Genomic DNA, 20853 nt, shown 5'->3' with positions numbered 1-20853 from the left:
GCTCGTTAAAAAATAAACATAAGTTGTGAGCAATCTTCCCCTAGAGTTCAAGCTCACCCAGAAAAAATGAACCGGTAAATAACCTTGGTAAATGTAACCTTTGACAGCCATATTAAAGCCCTTGGTCGTGTTCTTGCAGTCTCACCTCCATCCATTCATTTGGCCAATCGTTCATCTCCATATGTTTGTTTACCTATTTTGAGGAACAGCTGCGAAGAGTGATTTCACTTAGCCATCCTTGTGACACTGCCGTGATTGGAATATTCCAACCTGTACCTGGAATCTGCTGCTATCCCTGTTTATCACTCGTTCCTCAAAAGACGAGTCTTCTTTGAGCTCTTTTCTTCTGACTCGTAAAATATGAAAAGTTTGCCGAGTTTTGGCCTTCCAGCTCGTTAAACGACCGGAAGAGCTATCCCTCCTCTAGATTTTAATCTTTTTGGACCTGAGGGATTATTGCACAAAAAGATCGAGCGCTTGTTTGTTCGGCTCGTTAAAGCAATCGAAAATTCATCCCTTCTGTATTGTTTTATACTTTTTCGGACCTAAGGGATTAGATGACGAAAAAGGAATTCTGGAGTTGACTTTATGTACCTTTTCAGACTCTCTAAAAATGAAAAGGACCGAGTTATCCTTGTCGTTAGACTCGTTAAATTCATTAAATAGCGACAAACTTGTCTTTAGACGAGAACGAGTTTCCCTATCGCTAGGCTCGTTAAAACATAGCGATGGGCTTGCCCGAAGGGCAGGTTATAGAACAAGCATATGTTATCCTCCTCAAGCTTGACAAAAATAAAGAGGTACTGGTCAGCAATGACTGGGGAAAAAATTGGGAGAACCTCACAGCTTTAATGGTAGCAAGTCGCTCTTGAACATGACACTTTGTCCTCCGTATCACATCGGGTTGGGTTGTTTCATTCACCGGTCTCATCACCATGGTCCTCGCCACACCATCCACATTTGGGGTAATGCTACCGATCCATCACATCAGTGTCGTTATATGTTCAAGAGATGTTGTTCTGCAAAGAGTCAACCGTGTCCCATCCACTGCCATACATTGTCCTTCATCCATTTCATGACCGCCACCCTGAATCATACATCACAGTTTGTTCTCACCTCATCACAATCACTAGCTCCGTTCCGTGTCACTGATGTGGGATTCATTAAGGCCCTCCTTTGACGGATCGCTCCTTGTCGACATCAACTCATTATCCAAGGAGTTGATCTAGGAACAACCCCTTCAGTACTTTGAAACTTGCATGCCTCAATGGAAAGTTTCTCACTTCCGGTGACAGGTATACATCAATGACCTTCGACCAGAAGATTTTGCATGGTGGTCGACGCCAAGTCCTTTATTCCAACCATGTGAATTGTACTCCCGTACCTTGAGGGTCATCATCCTTATCGGTGATTCCTCTCGCGCTTGTTAACGGTTTACATCATTGACCGGTAATCAAGCGATGTCTTTCCATGTTCGACTTCAAGAAATTCTCACATGGATCGACTTGTACATCGAGTGAAGATCGGAAGAGATTGAAGACCCCGGATCTAGTTTCATCCATCCGGGCTGCGATATATATTCAGGATATAAAGACATTTGATATGTACATCATTGCAGCAGATGATCATCCTTCTCAAAGGATGATAATTTCAGCAGAGAATTATCAGTCTATCATCAGACGATCGTCTGTGCTATGTACCAAAATGAATTTATAAAGCTGAGCATGGGAATGCCCGCCTCAGCTAGATCATGAAAAAGTATGAAAAATAATGTATTGTATTGTATCTTATTACAGGACACTTCTCGGCAGATTGAATGAACTTCGGATCCTCCTAATAAAGCATTTCACCCGATAAACGACCTCATACTTTAGGGGGCATCTGTTATAGACAATTTTGTGCCTGGCAGCATCAGGCATGAATTGTCAATAATCCAAGGGATCCAAAGTCCCTAAACATGATGTTCCTACCCCTAGAGGAACAAGGTCAGCAAACCAACAGCTCTCAGATCAGTTCTCCACCTGAAAACACTCAAAAACAAGCAATCCTGAAATCAAAGCAGGTGCTCCACTAGGCTTCTGCGCTGAAACTCAACTCCTCCATGGTGTACCTGCGTTGCAAAGCAGGTAGAACAAAGGCCACCTGCGCTGAGCGAGATGGGACAAGTGGCACACTGAGTCATTGCTCTGGAATCTTCCAAAAATGACACTTGGATCAGGGATTTCGCCTTGTGATGAGTCAGAGGCTCTGTTTCTCCAAGTGGAAGCAAGGTTCTCCAAGTGGGCTCAAGAACTGAAGATCAACTGAAGAGAGAGAGGACACAAGGCAGCTACACATCAGTTGCATGCTGACTCATCCTTTCTCAATTCATCTATATATTGAGCTCTCTCCTATGAGCTCAGGAGGCTGGAATTTTGTGCAAAGTAATGATATGCTGTTGGTTTCACTATAGAATTATTGGGTGATTGCTTGAAGGAGGTGAAGAGGAGAAATTCTTTCTACTGGGAGGTGTTGCTGGATTGGGGCCTTCAATGGTTGTAACACTCTCAGAACTTTATTTCTTCCATTAATAAAAGCTATTGAGGTTCTTCTATATGCACTTGTTTCAATGATGTATTGTGATAATTGTATATTTGATTTATGCTAATCCTTGAATCAGTTATGATTGCATGCTTTTTGTAGTTTCCTTCTTTGTTATTTTGCAGGATCTCATTGTAGCTGGGCCAGCAAAAGAGCAAGGAGCTAGGAGCAAGCAACAAAGAGAAGAGTTTGGATTCGACATTAAGCGCAAGGCAACGGTTAGTGCATTTCTTCATTCTCTCTTGCTTTCATAAAGAAGTAAACCTTAAGTAGTTTTCTTTACAGTTGTTGCTGAGGTACTATCACCCTTAGAGTGGGACAGGGTCATCCGAGTCGGATACTTTTCCCTACAACAACCCAAGCCCCCTAACATGTTGGCTCCAAAACATTTGGGCCTCAGTCATGTGCAGACTCAAATGATCGAGGGCTAGGGCCACCCTAAGCCCCCTCTCTACTGGCGCTCCACTCCAATGTTGTCGGTCATGTGGGAGGTTCCCGACCAAGGGTCAGAGCTGGTCCCCAGACCCCAGCCCTTAGTGTTGTGGACATATGGTGTCGTGGTGACCGGGGGCCGGGTTGGCATCCCAGCCCGTTCTCCCATATGCATGCCTATTAAAACATAAAAGGCACCGAGAGCCATAATGGGTAAGAACCACCTACTTGGCACATTGGAAAGGAGTTCGGCTATTGGATGCAAGGTCACGGGTTCGAATCCTACCCAAGTTATTTGACTATAACCATAATTTTGGCCAACCGTGGGGTGCCATGTGGGGGCCTTTAGTTGGGCCACGTGGCACACCTCAATTGGTCCACCACATAAAACATGACCCAATCAAACTGTGACATTTCGACCAATACAAGGCTGCCACTTAGCATGCTCTCATTGGTCCTTTTTGGTGGCCTCTAGTAGGGCTAGTCGTCGGGCCCCAACCCTTTGTGTTGTGGCATATGGTGTCATGGTGACTAGGGATCGGGACTGGCAGCCCGACCTCTCCTTTCATATGTGCTCCTATTAAAACACAAAAGGCACCGAGATCCATAATGGGTAAGAACCACCCTCTTGGAACATTAGCAAGGAACTTGGTTGTTGGATGCGAGGTCACAAGTTTGAATCTTCCCCAATTCATTCGACCATAACCACAATTTTGGCCAACCGTGGAGCGCCAAGTGGAAGCCTCTAGTTGGGCCATGTGGAACACCTTAATTGGTCCACAACATAAAACATGACCCTATCAAACTACGACATTTTGACCAATATGAGGTTGCCAATTAGCATGCTCTCATTGGTCCATACCTGCACAATGGCCCTAATGATGTCAGTAGTATGGTAGCTCAAACAGTCGCCCAGTCAGTTGCGTTTTTTTTTTAGCTATTGAGACAAACGATTAGAACACGATAACTTGAGCATACAATGTCAGATTGAGGTGAAATGAATGTTGTTGGGTTCAGGATGATGAACAATTCAACTTAATGTTGGTTTCAAAATATTATGGGCACTTTCATTTTTGAGCTAAAATTTGATCACTAGATCATACCTCCCCACTAGGAACCTTTTGACTCCAAAATTTTACTTCTCCTAGTAAATAAAATGAGGTTGAAACTCAAAATTACCCAAAAACTCAATCCATATTTCTCTATTTTCAATTGGTGCCCTTAAAACTCCAATCAAGGCACTTCACCTATCTTCTTCGTGAAGACCTACTATCCTATTAAGAATTGAGCCAAAATTCTTATTGTTGATGTAGGAACAAAAACACTGATGAGTGGAATCTGAACATTCTCTTTAAATCCATCTTTCACAACTCAAACAACTTCATCTTGAAGTTCCTTTGTTGAAGACAAACTTGACTTTCCATCTTGGAAATCAAAAGCAATACAATTTCTATCATGCACTGATTTAAACTTGCTTTATTGTCCTCAAATTGAGCTTCTACACAAAAGTACACTATTGCAAAATTTCATTGACACCATTGGCTTTACCTACAAAAACATAGTCATCTTGTACAATCTTCGAAACAAAGTGTACAATCTTAAACAAATATTCTATTCACAACAAGTTTCATCTTGAACACTTGCATTGGTGAGCACATGACAAACTGTAGACAAACTTGGACGACAAACATCGTATATTCTAAAAGTCCTCAAACATTTGGACTTATAAACAAGCCAACTACATAATATGTCAATGAAAAAAACATAATTGTTGTTCATAGTGATTATTCTTGTTCACTTTACAAAGGTACACAAAACAAGTAAACAACAACAAGTATTTACAATTTACAAAACAAAAACAAACTATATAAATAGTCTACCCAATGTTTGCCTCTCCTAGGCTTATGGGTTCTCCTTTTGCATCAAATTTGCTTTGAAGGTTGCTTTAGGAACATTGCGAGTCCTCTTTTCCACCTCTTGCTTCCCTTGCATTGGTTTTCATAATTTCTTTTCCCTTCTACGAACGAAGCTTTGGATGTAGTTTCCAATATCAATCATTCCCATGCCCATGCATCTTGCAATGGGTACAAAAGTACTTTCTCTTGCTTGTCAACAAGGAAGTCCTCAAGTGTGAAGGAGATTCATCATGGTTGATGCCAAGAAACTGATCCATTCCTTTGACCATTACCATGCATTTCTCACAAAAAACCACACAATGGTCAAATGCATCACAGAAAGTGCAAGGATACATGTTCCACAAATAGTCAAAATTACCATCATTTGGAAAACAAAGTTAAAGTTATAGTCGGCAGGGTGGCTTTCCGATTGTGTGCTCCCCTATGTGCCAAGCTACAAAGAACTATGATGAAGCTCAAGATGGTACTGGTGTAACTGTTAATGTCAATGAGGAGGCTCAATGTGAGAAATTGTGGTATCTGGGCTCGAGGTGGCAACCTTCTTCTACTCGGGGTGTTGCAATTTCTTGGTTGGATTGGCAGTGGTAGAGTAAGGATGGAAAAAGGGATGAATTTGAAGATTCCCTAAGAAATTTATCTTTGGTAAGCTTCATCTCTCATGATTTAAGTAAAGTGTTTGTATGTTCTTTACGTTGAAGTGGTCAATTGCATGTTTAGCTTGTTGAATTTCACAAGTGTTTCATAGGAGATCCTTTTGACAAGGTGCGAAGACTGTATATGTTGTTGGTCTCTCTAGGAACTAAGCCTATTGTCAAAGGTGGGCTCCTACGAGTGTCTTGGTTGTGGAAAGGGGTCTTCTTTTCGGTGTTTCCCATAGTTGTGACAGGTGTAGGATTTTTATAGAAAATATACTTGATCTTCGGTCATGGGTTGTAATCTGCAAGGTAGTGGACCTCATTTTTGTGTGCTCAGTCTTGGGTGTGTTGGGGGCGGGATTGGTGTGGTAACCTCGAGGGTGGATCGGGGGAGGTATCTTTTGGATAATAGGTGCAATTCATATTATCCTAGATCCATGCTTTGGTAGAGACGACGCGCCCTGCAGGAGTTATACCTCGAGGCCACGGGGAAGTCCATCATGGAGATATTTGAGACTTAGAAGAAGAGGTTTCTCCTCCATGGGTGCATTTTCCAAGAAGAATAGAGATGCCTCCCCCTTTTGATTCTTTGGACGAATGCCTACAACAAATTTCATGATTATTGGATCAGCTAGTTCAGGTCTGGAATGAGGATAGGAACTAGGTTATTGGATTTTTGAATGACCTCCAACAAAATCAGTGTCGAATGTTGGACAAGTTGGCCTCCCTCAATCACGGGGAAAAAATTATCAATGAATGGTTTGCCAAAATGGAAGGTAGATTAGAGCACATGGAAGCTCATTTCCATGATGCTTTTTTCCCTCCTACATCACCAGGTAATGGGAAAGGCAACCCAACTTCATCTCTCCTTCCTTATCAGGGATGAAAATTGGGTGTTGTCATGTTCTTGGGATTTTTTGGTCATTTTGGGAAATCCATTTGCACTTATATAGTTATCTGTTTATTTGTAATGTGGTTTTGTTTCTATCTTTGGGCCAATAAATCTAGTAGAATTGAGGCTTGTAGTTTTTTGTTATGGAGCTCCTCACGATGTAACATTGACATGAATTAATAGAAAAATGTTGATTTACAAAAAAAAGTTATAATTTTGTTAATTTTTTTAGTCTTGGTAACGTGAGATGTATCATGAGGTAAGTGTCTTGATGCTTATCACATATTGATGCCTATAGGTATTCACCATCCATTTAAATTGAATGTATGCTTGAGTTTTATTTATTTCCATATTTTAATTAAATCATTATTATTTTTAGTTTTTAGTGGATTGTTGTATTTCTATGTTTGAATTGCCTCTAACATGTCATGAGTAAATAAAGTGTTCCAAGAATTGAACTACATGGAGATTTTAGAATTGTAATTTAATTACCAATAATTATTAGGTGGATGGTATGGATTTAGACTACACTAAATATTTTAGAATAGTTTTAGTAGTAGTCACAAATAAAAGGTTGGGATTTATCTCAAAAGTAGTTATGCTTTTCTTTTTACTTTTAATTAATTTGATTAATTATGCTAATAGACCTATCTATTTTAGAATTGTGCTTCTAGAACTTTAATTTAATTATCAATAATTATTAGGTGGATGGTATGGATTTACCCTCCATAGAATATTCTAAAATATCCTTAGTAGTATGTACAAATCAAAGGTTGAAATTTATTTCCAAAGTAGTTATGTTTTTTTCCCTTTTAATTAAATTAATTAATTAAAAAAAATGTCATATGAAATGAGTTATGATTTTTTGACCATGTGATATTGATAAGCCATGGTATTGGCCCATTGAACTGTAAAAAATCTCCATGATCAAGTGGGGATGAATCTCCAAGCAACTTGTTACATGCTTTTTTAAAATGTATATACGTTTAACTATATAATAATAATAATAATAATAATAATAATAATAATAAGATAAAGTTATATTTTATTTTTATTTTTTTACCCTCAAGGAATTGGACCTTGAATTTATGGTTTACATAATACTTCGATTATCAATTAAGCTGCCCCGTAGGCTAAATTTATAGTTTAGTTTTTTTTTTTTTAGCAATTTGAGATGTATGATGAAGTAAGTGTTATGATTTTTATTATGGATTGATGTCTATCAACATTTACCAACCATTTAATTTATATGGCCTTACCAGTTAAAAAAATGTTCATCCAAAATAATTATGCATTTTTCCCTTTTTAATTAAATTTATTAATTACAAAAATGTCAGATGAACAAGTGTCATATGAAATGAATTATGGTTTTTTGGGCATGTGATATTGATAAGCCATGGAATTGGCCAATGTTAATGTAATAAATCCTATTTATAAATTAAAAATATCCATGATGAAGTGTGCATGAATCTCTATGGTTAAGAATTTTAGTACATGTTTTTTGTAAATGTATATATGTTTAACTTATATATTAATTATTTTTATCATTAATAATGATAATAATAATAATAATAATCTTATGAGCCTAAGAGCGAGAGGGGTTATCTTTCACCTCAACAAAGAAATTGAGATTTAATTTTTCTTGACGATTAGGGATTTCTACAAACAAATAGGCTGAATATTTAACTCCGTGACAAGCCTTGGAAATGCTTACTCTAAGGGACATTTCTAATTGATGGTTTTCAACAAATCAATGATTGTGATCCAGGAAGTGAATAAGTTAAAGAAAATGATTAGAAAACCTTAGTTTCTATTTTGCATTGAATTAAATTATTATTGGATAAATTTGATCTAATTGAACTCTTCCATTTTAAGAGAAACCTTAACACGATGGAAAATTCATTGGCTAATCAAGGATCACTTTTAGAAAAAGGTGTGTTAAAGATAAATGAAGGAGATTTGCATACAAAAGCAATACCAGACAAGCATTGTTTCAAAACCATCTTAATATCCTCAACATTGTGGTGACCTCTAAATATCATGAAGGGATGTTCTTGTGCGACCACTTGGGCAGTGTTCATCATGCTACGTGGGATAAAGGATAGACAGAGAAGAGAAATACAGTAAATAAAACCTTTCGAATGTGGGAGGCCCTTATTCCTAGATTCGAGACACAGTTTGCATGTGTGATATTTATGCTCATATTGGAATTTGCCTCAGATTGCAATCTTTCCATTATGGTCTTTGATTTCCCTGAATGATTGGTATCTAGGGCTCGAGATGAAATTAGTGACGAATGCAAAGGATTCAAATCAATGAAAGTTAGCTTGACGGTATATATAGAACACTAGAATGAGAATGGAAGCATTGAGTTAGGGATTAGAGCCATAATTTGTCAAGTTTGTTAATAGGTTTGGCACAACTTCAAGTTTATTGAACACGATTTTGAAATTGTAGAGGAAGAGATTGGCATATCGCTAGTTAAAATGGCGGGTGCTCTGGAATTTCTCATTGCATTGATGTCAAGGCATGAAGAGATGATCTTAACTGAATCATGGGCTCTGTGAACTCTTAAATCAGAGAATGGGAATTTTGGGGGTCAGGATGGATAATCTGCAATTGGAAAATAAAATGTTGAGCTTTTGTATGGGAAACCTGGCACAGGCAGAGGATGCCAATGTTAATGGGGTTTGTGATGGAGCAACTGAGGATATCATGGAGAAGCACAAGATTCCAGAGCAGCACGAGGAGAGTAGCCTTGACTCCATCGACGGTTAGGATGTCATTTCTTCTCAGCTTGATTGTGAAGAAAATGAAGCTTAGGTTGGTTATTTTATGGAGAACATATAGTGATTTACCCAATTGTTAGTTTTTTTTTTATGCTTTGCAAATATGTAGTGTTTGTAGGTTCCTTTTAGAGAATGTATGAAGAAAATCAATTTAGAATAACTTTATGTGGTCAAGGGTAAATTGTGTCAACTCTTCTTGGAGCTTTTGGACATTAGAAGAAGAATTTTTGGCTTATGATGTACAAGGTTTTGGTCTTCAAACTAGATTCTTTTAATGCAATATATAACCATTTCCTTTAAATAATAATAATAATAATAAAGTTACATTTTAGTTAATTCTTATGAATTTTTTTATTTTTTATTTTAGCAAATTGAGATATATGTTGAAGTAAGTGTTTTTATGCTTATTATGGATTGTGCCTATCTACATTTACAAATTATTTAACTTATATGGCTGCACTAGTTAAAAAAATGTCATATGAACATGAGTTATTATTTTTGGTCATGTGCTAATAGTAAGTCATGGTATTGTAACAAAGCCTATTTACAAATTAAGAATCTTCATGATATACTGAGGGTCAATCTACATGGTCAAACATCATGTTATATGTTTTTCAAATGTATTTATCTTTAATTCATATATTATTATTTTTTAATTAATAATAATAATAATAGCAACAATTTAAAATAAAGTTATAATTTAGTTAATTATTAATTTTGGTAAAGTGAGATGTATCATAAGATAAGTGTTTTGATGCCTATTCATCATTGAGAGCCATTTAATTCATATGGTTGCACTAGTATTTATGTTGATAAGAAAGAAATTCCAACTTGAACAACTTAAATGATTTCAATCTTTGTATACACTTTTAATCCTCATCATCAAATTTTGAATGCCAAAGAAAATTAAGCATAATTACTTGAATGCATCAATGTATTCATCATCTTTATGCAGATTATGAGTCCTTGTTTGTTTGGGTCCATTGGTTATTGGGGCAGGTGAAGTATAAGGAGTTGGGGTGTCGATATAGTTTGCTTCAATTCCCATGTTGTAGTGTTGTGTTTTCATATTCGATTGGCTAGCATTTTTGGGAGGGCTTCCAGCTGAGATCGATCTCTATTGGGGACCATATTCTTTTTGACAATGCGTAGATTATTTGGTTGTTCCTTTCCACTGTCTATGCTGCCATGAGACTGGACACCTCCTATTTGATTATCCATGTCGTTTCCTATTTAGATGCCCACTTAGAGGCACTCCCAAATAAAAAAGAGCTTGCTTGCATTATGGTCAGGCACATTGACATGGCTCTTCTTGATATCCGGGTCCTTAGAGAAAATACATGTCAATATTTCATAAGGAAATCTATATCACATATTAATGAAATATGATATTACATATATACAGGGATATTGTATCAAGAAAGAAAAACTATCTTGGAAACACAATCTGTTTGTTGAGAGAATATCTCAACCACACACCAAACTAGGGAATCAACTCCTATAGAATAGGAACACATTCTTTACATAGAAAGTCACAACTGAGACAAGTAGGAATTAATATTCCAACACACCCCCTTAATGAGTACTTGTCTCAATATCAATCTGCAATGTCTAGTTGTGGTCTAACATAAAAGATTACCATGTCAAGATTTCATAAGGAAATCCCTATCACCCATTAATGAAATATGATATTACATATATACAGGGATATTGTCTCAAGATAGGAAGACTACCTTGGACACACAATCTATTGGTTGAGAGAATATCTCAAACACATAGAAAGTCACAACTGCGACAAGTAGGAATTAATATTCCAACACACCCCGTTAATGAGTACTTGTCTCGATATCAATCTGCAAAGTCTAGTTGTAGTCAAATATAAAAGAATATGTTGATGTCCATATGAAGGAGCAACCATCCACCGGAATGCATGGGTGCCAACTGCTACAACCGCTAGTCTTGTAGGATGTCCTTCTCATACATGGTTTTGTCAACCATTATAATCGCATACATGTACCTGTACCTATAAATCAATTTATCTATTGTTGGAATGGCCAGTTCCAACACAGAAAAATGTGTGACAATAGTTAGCCAAACTAAATGCCACTACATGTAAATCCCCCTCCAATATCATCATCATGGGTCTTATCGGATTACCCGTAACCATGATTTGGGTTTTATCGGATCACCCCCAACCATGCCACCAAGGGCTCTTAGCCACCAAGGCTAAACTCAACCATGAAGGCTCAACATAGTCACGAAGTCTCTTCAGCCGCTCTGGGCCACAAATCTGCCACTAAGGCACTCCAGCCACTCTGAGCCACAAACCTACCACTAGGGAACTCCAGCCACTAAGGCTCACCAAAGACCCGACTCAACCAGGCCAAGGGTTTTCTTGGCTAACCCTAAACCATGCCAACAGGAATCTTTGTCCCACTTCACTCTTACATGTGGTTTCTGGCTTACCACAAACTAACACTGCAAATACAAAGTGGTTTTTAGATTACCATGAACTGTATGGGGATACACATGCCTTACAATGCTTACAACACAACTCCAACTCTTGGAGTTACCGGGTACATACCGACCACTACAAAATATCCTAGACTTTTTTACTAATGTATGTGACATATACTATGAGTCTGCTTTATTTCAACACAATATTTTACCTTGTTTGTCCTTCTATTGCTACATCACCCAACTAATATCCACTCCCAAGGTCACACTTCACCAATTTATTAAAAAAAAACATATCCAAACTTGGTATCTTCATCTTGAACCTTTCCAGCTTTAATTCACAATTGTTAGAGTGATCAGTTCTAACAATTAACATTTACATGTTAAGTTGATCAGGCTCAACATGTCTAAGTTATAAAACTAAAAGTAATTCAAGAAAAAATTCATTTTACCAAGCATATACTAATTTGCAGCATAGTGGAAGTCCAAATAGTGAGGCAACTCTCACAAGGAGACGCTACCCACACTAACTCTTCAGTGGATTGAAACATAGCGTGTATGTTCCTCAATGATTGAATGCTGGTTCAGTGGTACCTTATGGTCCGAAAAACTTCAAATGGCTACACCAATCAACACAACGGATCCACGGTTCCAGCAACTTAATGCACAAGCAGTGTACAACACGCCACAATCACCGTCGGCAGATCCAATTCACAAAGCCCAGTCATAGGCTCACTTCAAGAAAACTGGTCTCAGCGTTTAAAGATTCACGCAGGCTTGAACCGTAGGCAGGCACCAGTGATCCTTCTCCAAGGACACAATCACAGAGGAATCATTTGGCCAAATGGAAAAGGGATTATCTCCACAGGTAATGTCAGGGGCTCTACAAACTACCATTTTTTTGGTGGTTTCACAATCTTTGTGGGCGCTTGAATCCATCGAAAGAAGGGTTGAAGGATTCTCCATGGACATTTAAATATTTGTAGCCTAACCACACCCACTATGCGTAATCATGTAGCATATCAAAAAATGTAGCAATGTCAGTGATTGCTTATGTAGCAAGGGATGAAACTTTACTTTCTAGCTCCTCTTTCTTTGCACCCACGAGTCTATCAATAGCCTCAATAGCCGTATATATTTAAACTAAATCATAATATAAATACCTCTGGGTGAATCTCAATGAATCTCCCACCGGGCATGCCACTTTGGTGTGTCAATTATTCATAGCAGTGATCTTTAAGATAGCACATATCCACCGTTGATCACAATTGAGATGTAACACGACTCTCGCACCAAGTTGTGATCTCAATCGATCGACACACCATGTTATAAACAGAGGAATTATAGAGGAATTGTAGCGACTCCAAATTAGCGATCTGATGATGCTCACACACTGACGATCCACCACACGCTTCCACGACTATCCACCACACCGTAGATGCACACGGGCTGTGCACCACCTCGATCAAGAACACGGGAGGAAGGCTCTTCTGATTTTCTATTTGCTTGCCTACTAAAGCATGGAGACTGCAAAAACAGTCAATAGGTCTTAAAAAATAGACAGGCACGTCTTTCTGTGATCAGCGCTAAAGGAAACGTCGAGATCCACAATAGATGGACAATTATTACCATAAACACATTACACAATACTAATTTCATTTCCCTAAGCCCATGATGGGCTAATCTTCCTCAGCCCAAGATGGACCAAGCCCATGAGGGGCGAGGCCCTCCGAGCTCTGATATCATGTCAAGATTTCATAAGGAAATCTCTATCACACATTAATGAAATATGATATTACATATATATAGGAATATTGTCTCAAGATAGGAAAACAATCTTGGACACACAATCTCTTAGTTGAGAGAATATATCAACCGCACACCAAACTAGGGAAGCCACACCTATAGAATAGGAATAGACTCTTTACATAAAATGTCACAATTAAGTCAAGTAGGAATTAATATTCCAACAATACACCCGATGAAGACCACCCCATTTAATGATTATTATTTCCTTGAATGTGTGGGGTTTGGAATCGGCCTCCAAACATAGATCCCTCCAACATTGGATCAAGATTCACCACCCAGATATAGTTCTTCTTTAGGGAAATATGATTACCAGGGAATTAGCATGGGATGCTTTATTGATAAATATCCCCAATGGTTGTTTGTGCGACCAATGCCTCCAGACTGTTAAGAGGCATGGTTGCAATGTGGAACTCGAAATTTTCTTAATGTAAAAGCTTTTCATTTTGATGCAAGGATCATACTGATTGGTTATCAGAGAGGTGTTGTGAGGATTCTACACATTATAAATATATATATGCTCCATATTTGGACATGAAGAAAATTTGGGGATGCGAGGCTTAGATCTTAACACTCTGATCGTAGTCGGGGATTTTAATTTCACTCTAGAAAACGAAGAGAGCAATAAGGAGTATCCCTTGGGGACTTTTCCAAATGATATTTTCTCCCAAAAGGTGCTAGTGTATATTCATCTTGCTTCTCTAGGGCCTACATGGAGTAATGGAAGATCTAGAAGCATGGGATCTCCAAAAGGTTGGATATATTTTTTTATGCAATTGGGATTGATAGGTTGCTTGGAGTATCTGAAAACATGGACACTTCTCTATATGATATTTTATCATTTTCTTATTTTTTTGGAATGGAAGCGAGATATTAAAGGGAGATCCCTTTCTTTGAAATTCAACCATAACTCGTTAAAGGAAATGATTTTCATTGATCTTATTTGTAGCACTTGGCTCTTGTTGAATCTAGGGACCAAGGTTTCAACTATGGTATCTATTTGTCATAAGCTCAAGACATTAAAGAGGGTAGTGAGGCATTGGGAAAGGGTTAATAAAGAGAAAATGATTCAAGAATTATTGGAAATGGACTTGGAAATGAAGCATTTATTTGATCCGAAAAATTTGGATCTCTTATCAACATCTACAAAGGATAAGCTTATAGCATTGGAAGGGAGAAAGAATAAGATTCTATTGGACCAAGAAGAAGATTGGCACGTAAAAAGAAAAGCGTGTTGGGTCACAGAGGGCGACAAAAATACTTGCTTCTTCCATAATTAGTCATCCTATAGGAGGAAAAATAACATTATTTGGATCATTAGAGATGATGATGAAAATTCCTTATCCATTCATGAGGATATTGAAAGGGAGGTGCTCTGGTATTTCAGTCAACTATATAGAGCCAGATGGTGAGGTTACTGACAATTAGATATCTATTTTAAATCTCTTCCTATAGATGATTGATGATGAGGTGAGAGAGCTTGTGGAGGTATTAGTAACCAAAGAAGAGGTATTGGGGGCTATGAAAATTATGGCAAAAGAAAAGAGCCTAGGACCAAAAGATTGGATCGTGGAGCTCTTCTTACACTTTTAGAACATCATGATTGAGGATTTATACACAATGGTCAAGGAATCTAGGTGTTTTTTCATAAAATCAAGATTGATAAACTCTACTTTCATTTCTCTCATTTTTGAGGTTGCAAATCCTTTGTCCTTCATTGACTATCGACCTATATCCATTTATAATTTGGTATATAAAGTGATTTTAAAATTAATACCTAACCATAAAAAGCCTGTGTTATTGAAGCATTCAACTTCTAAACAATTTGGCTTCTTGGAATAAAGATAGATCCATGGCATCGTCACTATTGCTCAAGAATGTGCACATTCTATCAAATGTAGCTAGTTTGGAGACTGTCTACTAAAGATAGATCTTATCAAAGCCTATGACTGTGTGGATTGGGAGCTCCTTAGGCCAATTCTACTCAAAATTGGGTTTGGATCTCAGATGGTAAATTTGATCATGGCATATGTCTCATCAACATGCTTGGTGATAATCATAAATGGGCTCTCGAAAAAATTCTTCTGGGTGAAAAGAGGTTTAAGACAAGGATGTGCTCTGTCTCCTCTATTGTTTCTGATTGTGATTGATAATTTTAGTAGGAGGATTTGGGAGGCAAGTTCCAGGGAGATTATTTTTCGTTGTGAGTTATCCAAATATATTACTTTGTCTCATTTAATGTTTGTTCATGATGCTCTTTTGATGGGGCAAGGGGCCATTTTGGAATGGAAGGCATTTTATCAAATCTTATCTGATTTTGGGAAGCTTCGGGTCTCATATTGAGTAAAGGAAAATTTGCTCTGTATTCATTAGACAAGGAATTGGCCTAGATTAAGGAGATTTAAAACCTCTTTGGGATTAAGTCTTACTCGTTGGATTGAAGCTTTAGATACCTTGGCTTCTTCATAAATCCAAACTATTACGAGAACAAATATTGGGATTCGTTGGTGTGGAAATTCGAGAAGCGACTAGGATTGTGGACAATCAAATGTTTGCCATTGAGGGGCCATCTAGTAATGATTAAGGCAATGCTACAAAACCTAGCTATTTAGTGGATGCACATTGTCAGTCTTCCAAAAGCTATCCTTTGGAGAGTAAAGTCTATCATAGCCAATTTTCTATGTGCTAGTGTAGAGGATAAGAGGAAAATATGCCTTGTGAAATTAGAAACTCTGTCCAGACAGGTGTCATTAGGTATTTGAGGCATCATTGATCTGGAAGGATTCAATTGCGCACTGTTGATAAAGAACCTGTGGAGGGCCATAAGAGGTGCCGCCATTTGGCACTAATTAATCATGGATAAATACTTGAAGAACCAGCCTTTGGTGTCTTGGATAAGGGCAGGTGCTTCAAAGAAAAAGGAGGCGTCAATGTCCAGAAGGAGCTTAATGAAAAAAAATCCATGGTTTCTAGGTAACTTAAGATGGGTAATTGGAAATGGAGTGAAGGAAAAGATTGGTTTGGAAGCCAACAAAGTTATGCCCATAAATCATACATTGTCACTTTCCCTTTTGACCCATTTACACTGCAAAGATTATTTCAGAATAAAGGATATTTACTTGGATAAAGGCCCTGATGTATAGCTCAATTCTTGGAGAGAGGTAGGAGTCATAGGTCTCTCTGATGATTTAGCTAATGAGTGGAACACATGCATTCTCCTCCTTAAGATGAAAGGTATTACTTTAACCGAGGAGGAATATTGGTTATCATGGAATGACAATATGGTCAAAGGACAACTTATAGTCAAAGAAATGCACTCATTCTTATTTAAGGAGTAGTCATTGGATCCTCAGATTGGTTGGTTTCAAGTACCATGGAAGTGGGACATCCCACTAAAGTTGAAATGTTTTTGTTGGTTGGTGGTCCATGATAAAATCCTCACACAGACAAATCTACTAAAGAGAGGATTTATGGGGCTTGAAAGGTGCACTCTATGTCAATTATATTGGCAAGACATAAACCACCTATTTCTTAAGTGCTCTTTTGTGGTTGTTGTCTAGAAGGAGGTTCTAGGTATTCTCCATATATATGCGACGTGGGATCAACCCTCGATGGGTGCTTTCCTATCAAAGTGGTTAGTGGAGAACAAGGAATATAGATCTCTTCCTTTTTATATAATATGGGGCACGTGGAGAGCAAGAAATGCTAGGATTTTTAACCAAAAGGAGAAAGAAATGAGGGTCTCTAGCATTAAGATATCTACGTTCTTTTTAGAGAAGGGCCATGTGATAAATAAGGAACTAAAAATATGCATTATTATGAAGGATATATGTAACATGTTCTCGGTCAGCTTATTTGATGAGGCATCATCTTCAATGAGATGTGGAAGCGGGATGATGATTGTTATGAGGTCTAGTGATTTCTATATGTTTAAATGGTGCAAGGGCAACGACTCTAATACGAGAGCAAAGTTACTAGCATTTTGGGATATCCTCTATTTGTCGGAGTGGCTGGACATTGCCGAGAATGATGTGTTTGGAGATTCCATGGTGACTTTCAAGTGGGCAAATCAACGACCCACCTTATAGGTTCCATCCCTTTCACACTGGTTGAATAGGATCAGGTCCCTGATTTCGCCTTTTTTTAGGATCTCGGTCTCCCACATATTCTTGGAACAAAAGGTTGAGGCCGATAAATTGTCAAAAGAAGGGTGCACCGAGATCCCGTGCAAGATATGTTACCAGGTCTTGTCCAATGACACTTTTCATAGGGCTAGACAAATAGAGATTTGAAAAGTCACTTAATATTAAACATATTAATATTTGTGGTTGATGAGATTTGTTATAATGGATTTTGTAATTTGTTTTAATGCTTGGATTGTAGACTCCAAAGTAGATTATGAGGGGTTCTATGGACAAAAATTAGGATTTTGGAAAAAATTAAAATGAAGATTGAGAAGAGGAAATTTGACTTAATATTTCTCATTTGATATTTTTTTGCTTTTGTTTTTGTTTTCCTTGATCAAACCCTTCCCTTCCTCTATTCCTCTCCTCTCTATCTTTCATTTATACTATTCCTTAGATATCTTATAAGAGTGAAAGTCTATCCTCTTACAAATCACCAACCGATCAAGTGGAGTAGTTAAATTATTCCAAATAAAATAATTTCCATTAAATAAAAATAATAATTCAAACTGCATTCGTCATTTGTCAACTAAATTTTAATAAATTTTCAACCTTAATAAAAAAAGACAACCAAAATATTCGAAGTTATTATGAGGGGCACATATCATTTTACGCCCTTAGCTTTAGTTTTCGCTGCACTTTCTGCACAGTAATTTTCATAATTTTGCATTCACGTTTAATTTATATTTGTTTTGAGTTTGGAGAGTGATTATCATAATTTTAATTTCGCTTTCGCATTGAGATTAGTTTCGGCTTCGAGTTGTAAACAAAAATTTGGATTAATTTTGCTGGTGATATTCGCTATTTCTGGAGAACTTTTGTGAGAAATTCCCTCCCATATGAATGGTCGAGTAAATTTTTGGTAGTATTTTTTTTAACATAGTTTTGCTAGGATTTGGACCATGAGAAATGTGAAGTAAATTTTCCCACTTGACCACAACTAATAGAAACAGTTTGTTAATCTAGTACTAATAATATCTTAATTGTAAATAGAGCAGATACCTTCAACAATTTCTGAAATATGCTAGAATGCAACATAACATAACTTCAACAATTTCTTAAATATGCTAGAATGCAACATAACATATAGTTAGAGTCCTGGCATATTTATTTATGTTACATGTGGGGTTTAAGCTCTTATCTTGAAACTGCATCAAAGATTCGGACTCTAAGCAGTTCCAGTTTCAATTTATTTAACAGTGCCAGCTATAAGCCGAAGACCCAGATCCCACCCTTAGGTGTTGGCACATACTCCTTGCTCTGCCTCATGCCTTCAGAAATGCCTTGCAAATTTTCTGCCACAAGCTTGAGTCAGGTTGGTTTTTTCGGAAAGAAGCCTTGGCCTCATCGCTCATCTTTTTCTGAAAAAATGAGAACTGTTCAGTTATGTTCATCTAGACCCAGTGACAAGACTAACATAAAGGTTTTTGTTGCAGATTTTTCTTCTGTGCTAATATAAATCTTACAATTAATCAGGAAAAACAGGAGTAATCAGAGGTAACAAAAGTATCAACAACTGCTCAGCTTAATATTACTTACAGGAATAAGATTTTTATCCAACAGGCCATCTATGAGGCTGAACAAGATGTCACTGGTATATTCCGGATGGCCTTGGATGCCCAGTATATTATTACCCAGACAAAACATTTCAACCTCTGTTTTCCCTGAAGAAGCCAGTATCTCTGCGCCTAAAGGAACTGCACACACCTGTTCAAACAGTGTTGTTTAGCCAGAATTCAATAGTAGTTCAATCAACCTCTTGACATTTATAATTGTCATCTTGACATTTTGCTTTGGTGAAACGATAAAGACTTGATCATACCTTGTCCTGATGACATTCAATGATACTAATCACAGAAGGGATCTTTAAACCAGAATACTTTGCCGACAAGTTATCAGAAACTGTAATTTTCCTCGAGCCAATATCCCATCCAGCTGAATTTCTTGCAATGTTTCCTCCCAGAGCTCGACACAACATCTACATGAGAGAGCGCAAGAAACCTGTGAATAATTAAATATAGGGTTGGAGCCACTATAAATAAATATAACATTGTCACTCAAGTTAGTGTAGGTCATGTGGTGGATTTGAATTTCATGTTATGATATGTTTGTAAAGATTGGCATATTTTGTAATTTAATCAGAAATTAGATTGGTAAAATGAACAACTTAAAAACATATAATATTATCGGAAAAAAAAGGAAAATGGATTAGAGTACCTGGTGACCGAAGCAAATACCAAGTATTTTAATGCCCATTGTATTCAATGTCTGCACCAGATGACAGAGCTTTAAGATCCATGCATCGTTTCCGAAGGCATCATAACGACTTCCAGTGATCACAAATCCATCATATCTGTAGAGATCCTCCATATCAGGAAACTGGCCATCTACAACTCTGAAAAAATCCCACGTTTCCCCTGCCTCGCCCAAGAAGCTTTTATAGAGACCACCATAACCTCCATATTTTTTCTTCACATAGTGCTGATCTGGAGCACACAACAGAATGCCGAATCTCTTACCCATCCTCATTTTGAGATCTACATATTGCCATGCTTTTTCTGGATCCGGAGACGCCGAGATGAGTAGCATTGTAAGAATAGGGAGGGGAGTCTATCTGACAAGATCGGGAAAGACCTGTGAGAAGAAAGGCAGAAAGGGAGAGAATTTATGGAGAGACCTGTGAGAAGAAAGGCAGAAAGGGAGAGAATTTATGGACACAGGGATTGATCGTTTTACCGAAACTCGCGAATATTCCAAAATCTAAATTCCAATTACCCTCAACTATAATATAATTAGCATTGGATGTTTTTTAAATTCTGATCACGTATGCATTGTGACGCAGAGGTATAAGTGTAAAATGGTTCGTATGTAATGGTTTGAATTACGAAGAATCGATGCTCTTATCCAATAATTATTAGTTATTGGAGTAGTTTTTAAGTGTGATATTTTAAAAGTTTTAGGGATTTTTAACTGGAATCTGAGGAAAAAAATTGGTTTGTGGTTAAATTTTGATTAGTGTTGGTTAAACTGATTTTTTTGATTGCATATATGGATTAGGCACTTTCAGAAATCTGAGGCACTTCAATTGTGAAGAGTTCACATGTCAAACCTGTAATTTCAATGAATCCACTGCAAATTATTAGATTCCAAAAATAAACAGGT

At 37.5% G+C, this 20853-nt stretch overlaps 1 protein-coding gene across 1 annotated transcript; it reads right to left on the bottom strand.

The window, feature by feature from the left end:
- Positions 1 to 18721: 18721 nt before the first annotated feature.
- Positions 18722 to 20377, bottom strand: LOC149223421 (gamma-glutamyl peptidase 5-like). Its single transcript, XM_089383288.1, has 4 exons — positions 19909 to 20377; positions 19514 to 19669; positions 19231 to 19398; positions 18722 to 19052 (listed from the first exon to the last, which is right to left on the bottom strand). Exons 1-4 carry the CDS (start codon positions 20278 to 20280, stop codon positions 18957 to 18959), a joined length of 792 nt encoding a protein of 263 aa, XP_089239414.1. The 5' UTR covers positions 20281 to 20377; the 3' UTR covers positions 18722 to 18956.
- Positions 20378 to 20853: the final 476 nt, after the last annotated feature.

The sequence above is a fragment of the Pinus tabuliformis genome, chromosome Q, assembly GCF_031772625.1.
Source record: "Pinus tabuliformis cultivar Carrire ecotype Pingquan chromosome Q, CPIR1, whole genome shotgun sequence".
Taxonomy (NCBI): Eukaryota; Viridiplantae; Streptophyta; class Pinopsida; order Pinales; family Pinaceae; genus Pinus; species Pinus tabuliformis.
This window is presented reverse-complemented; position numbering and strand designations above follow the sequence as displayed.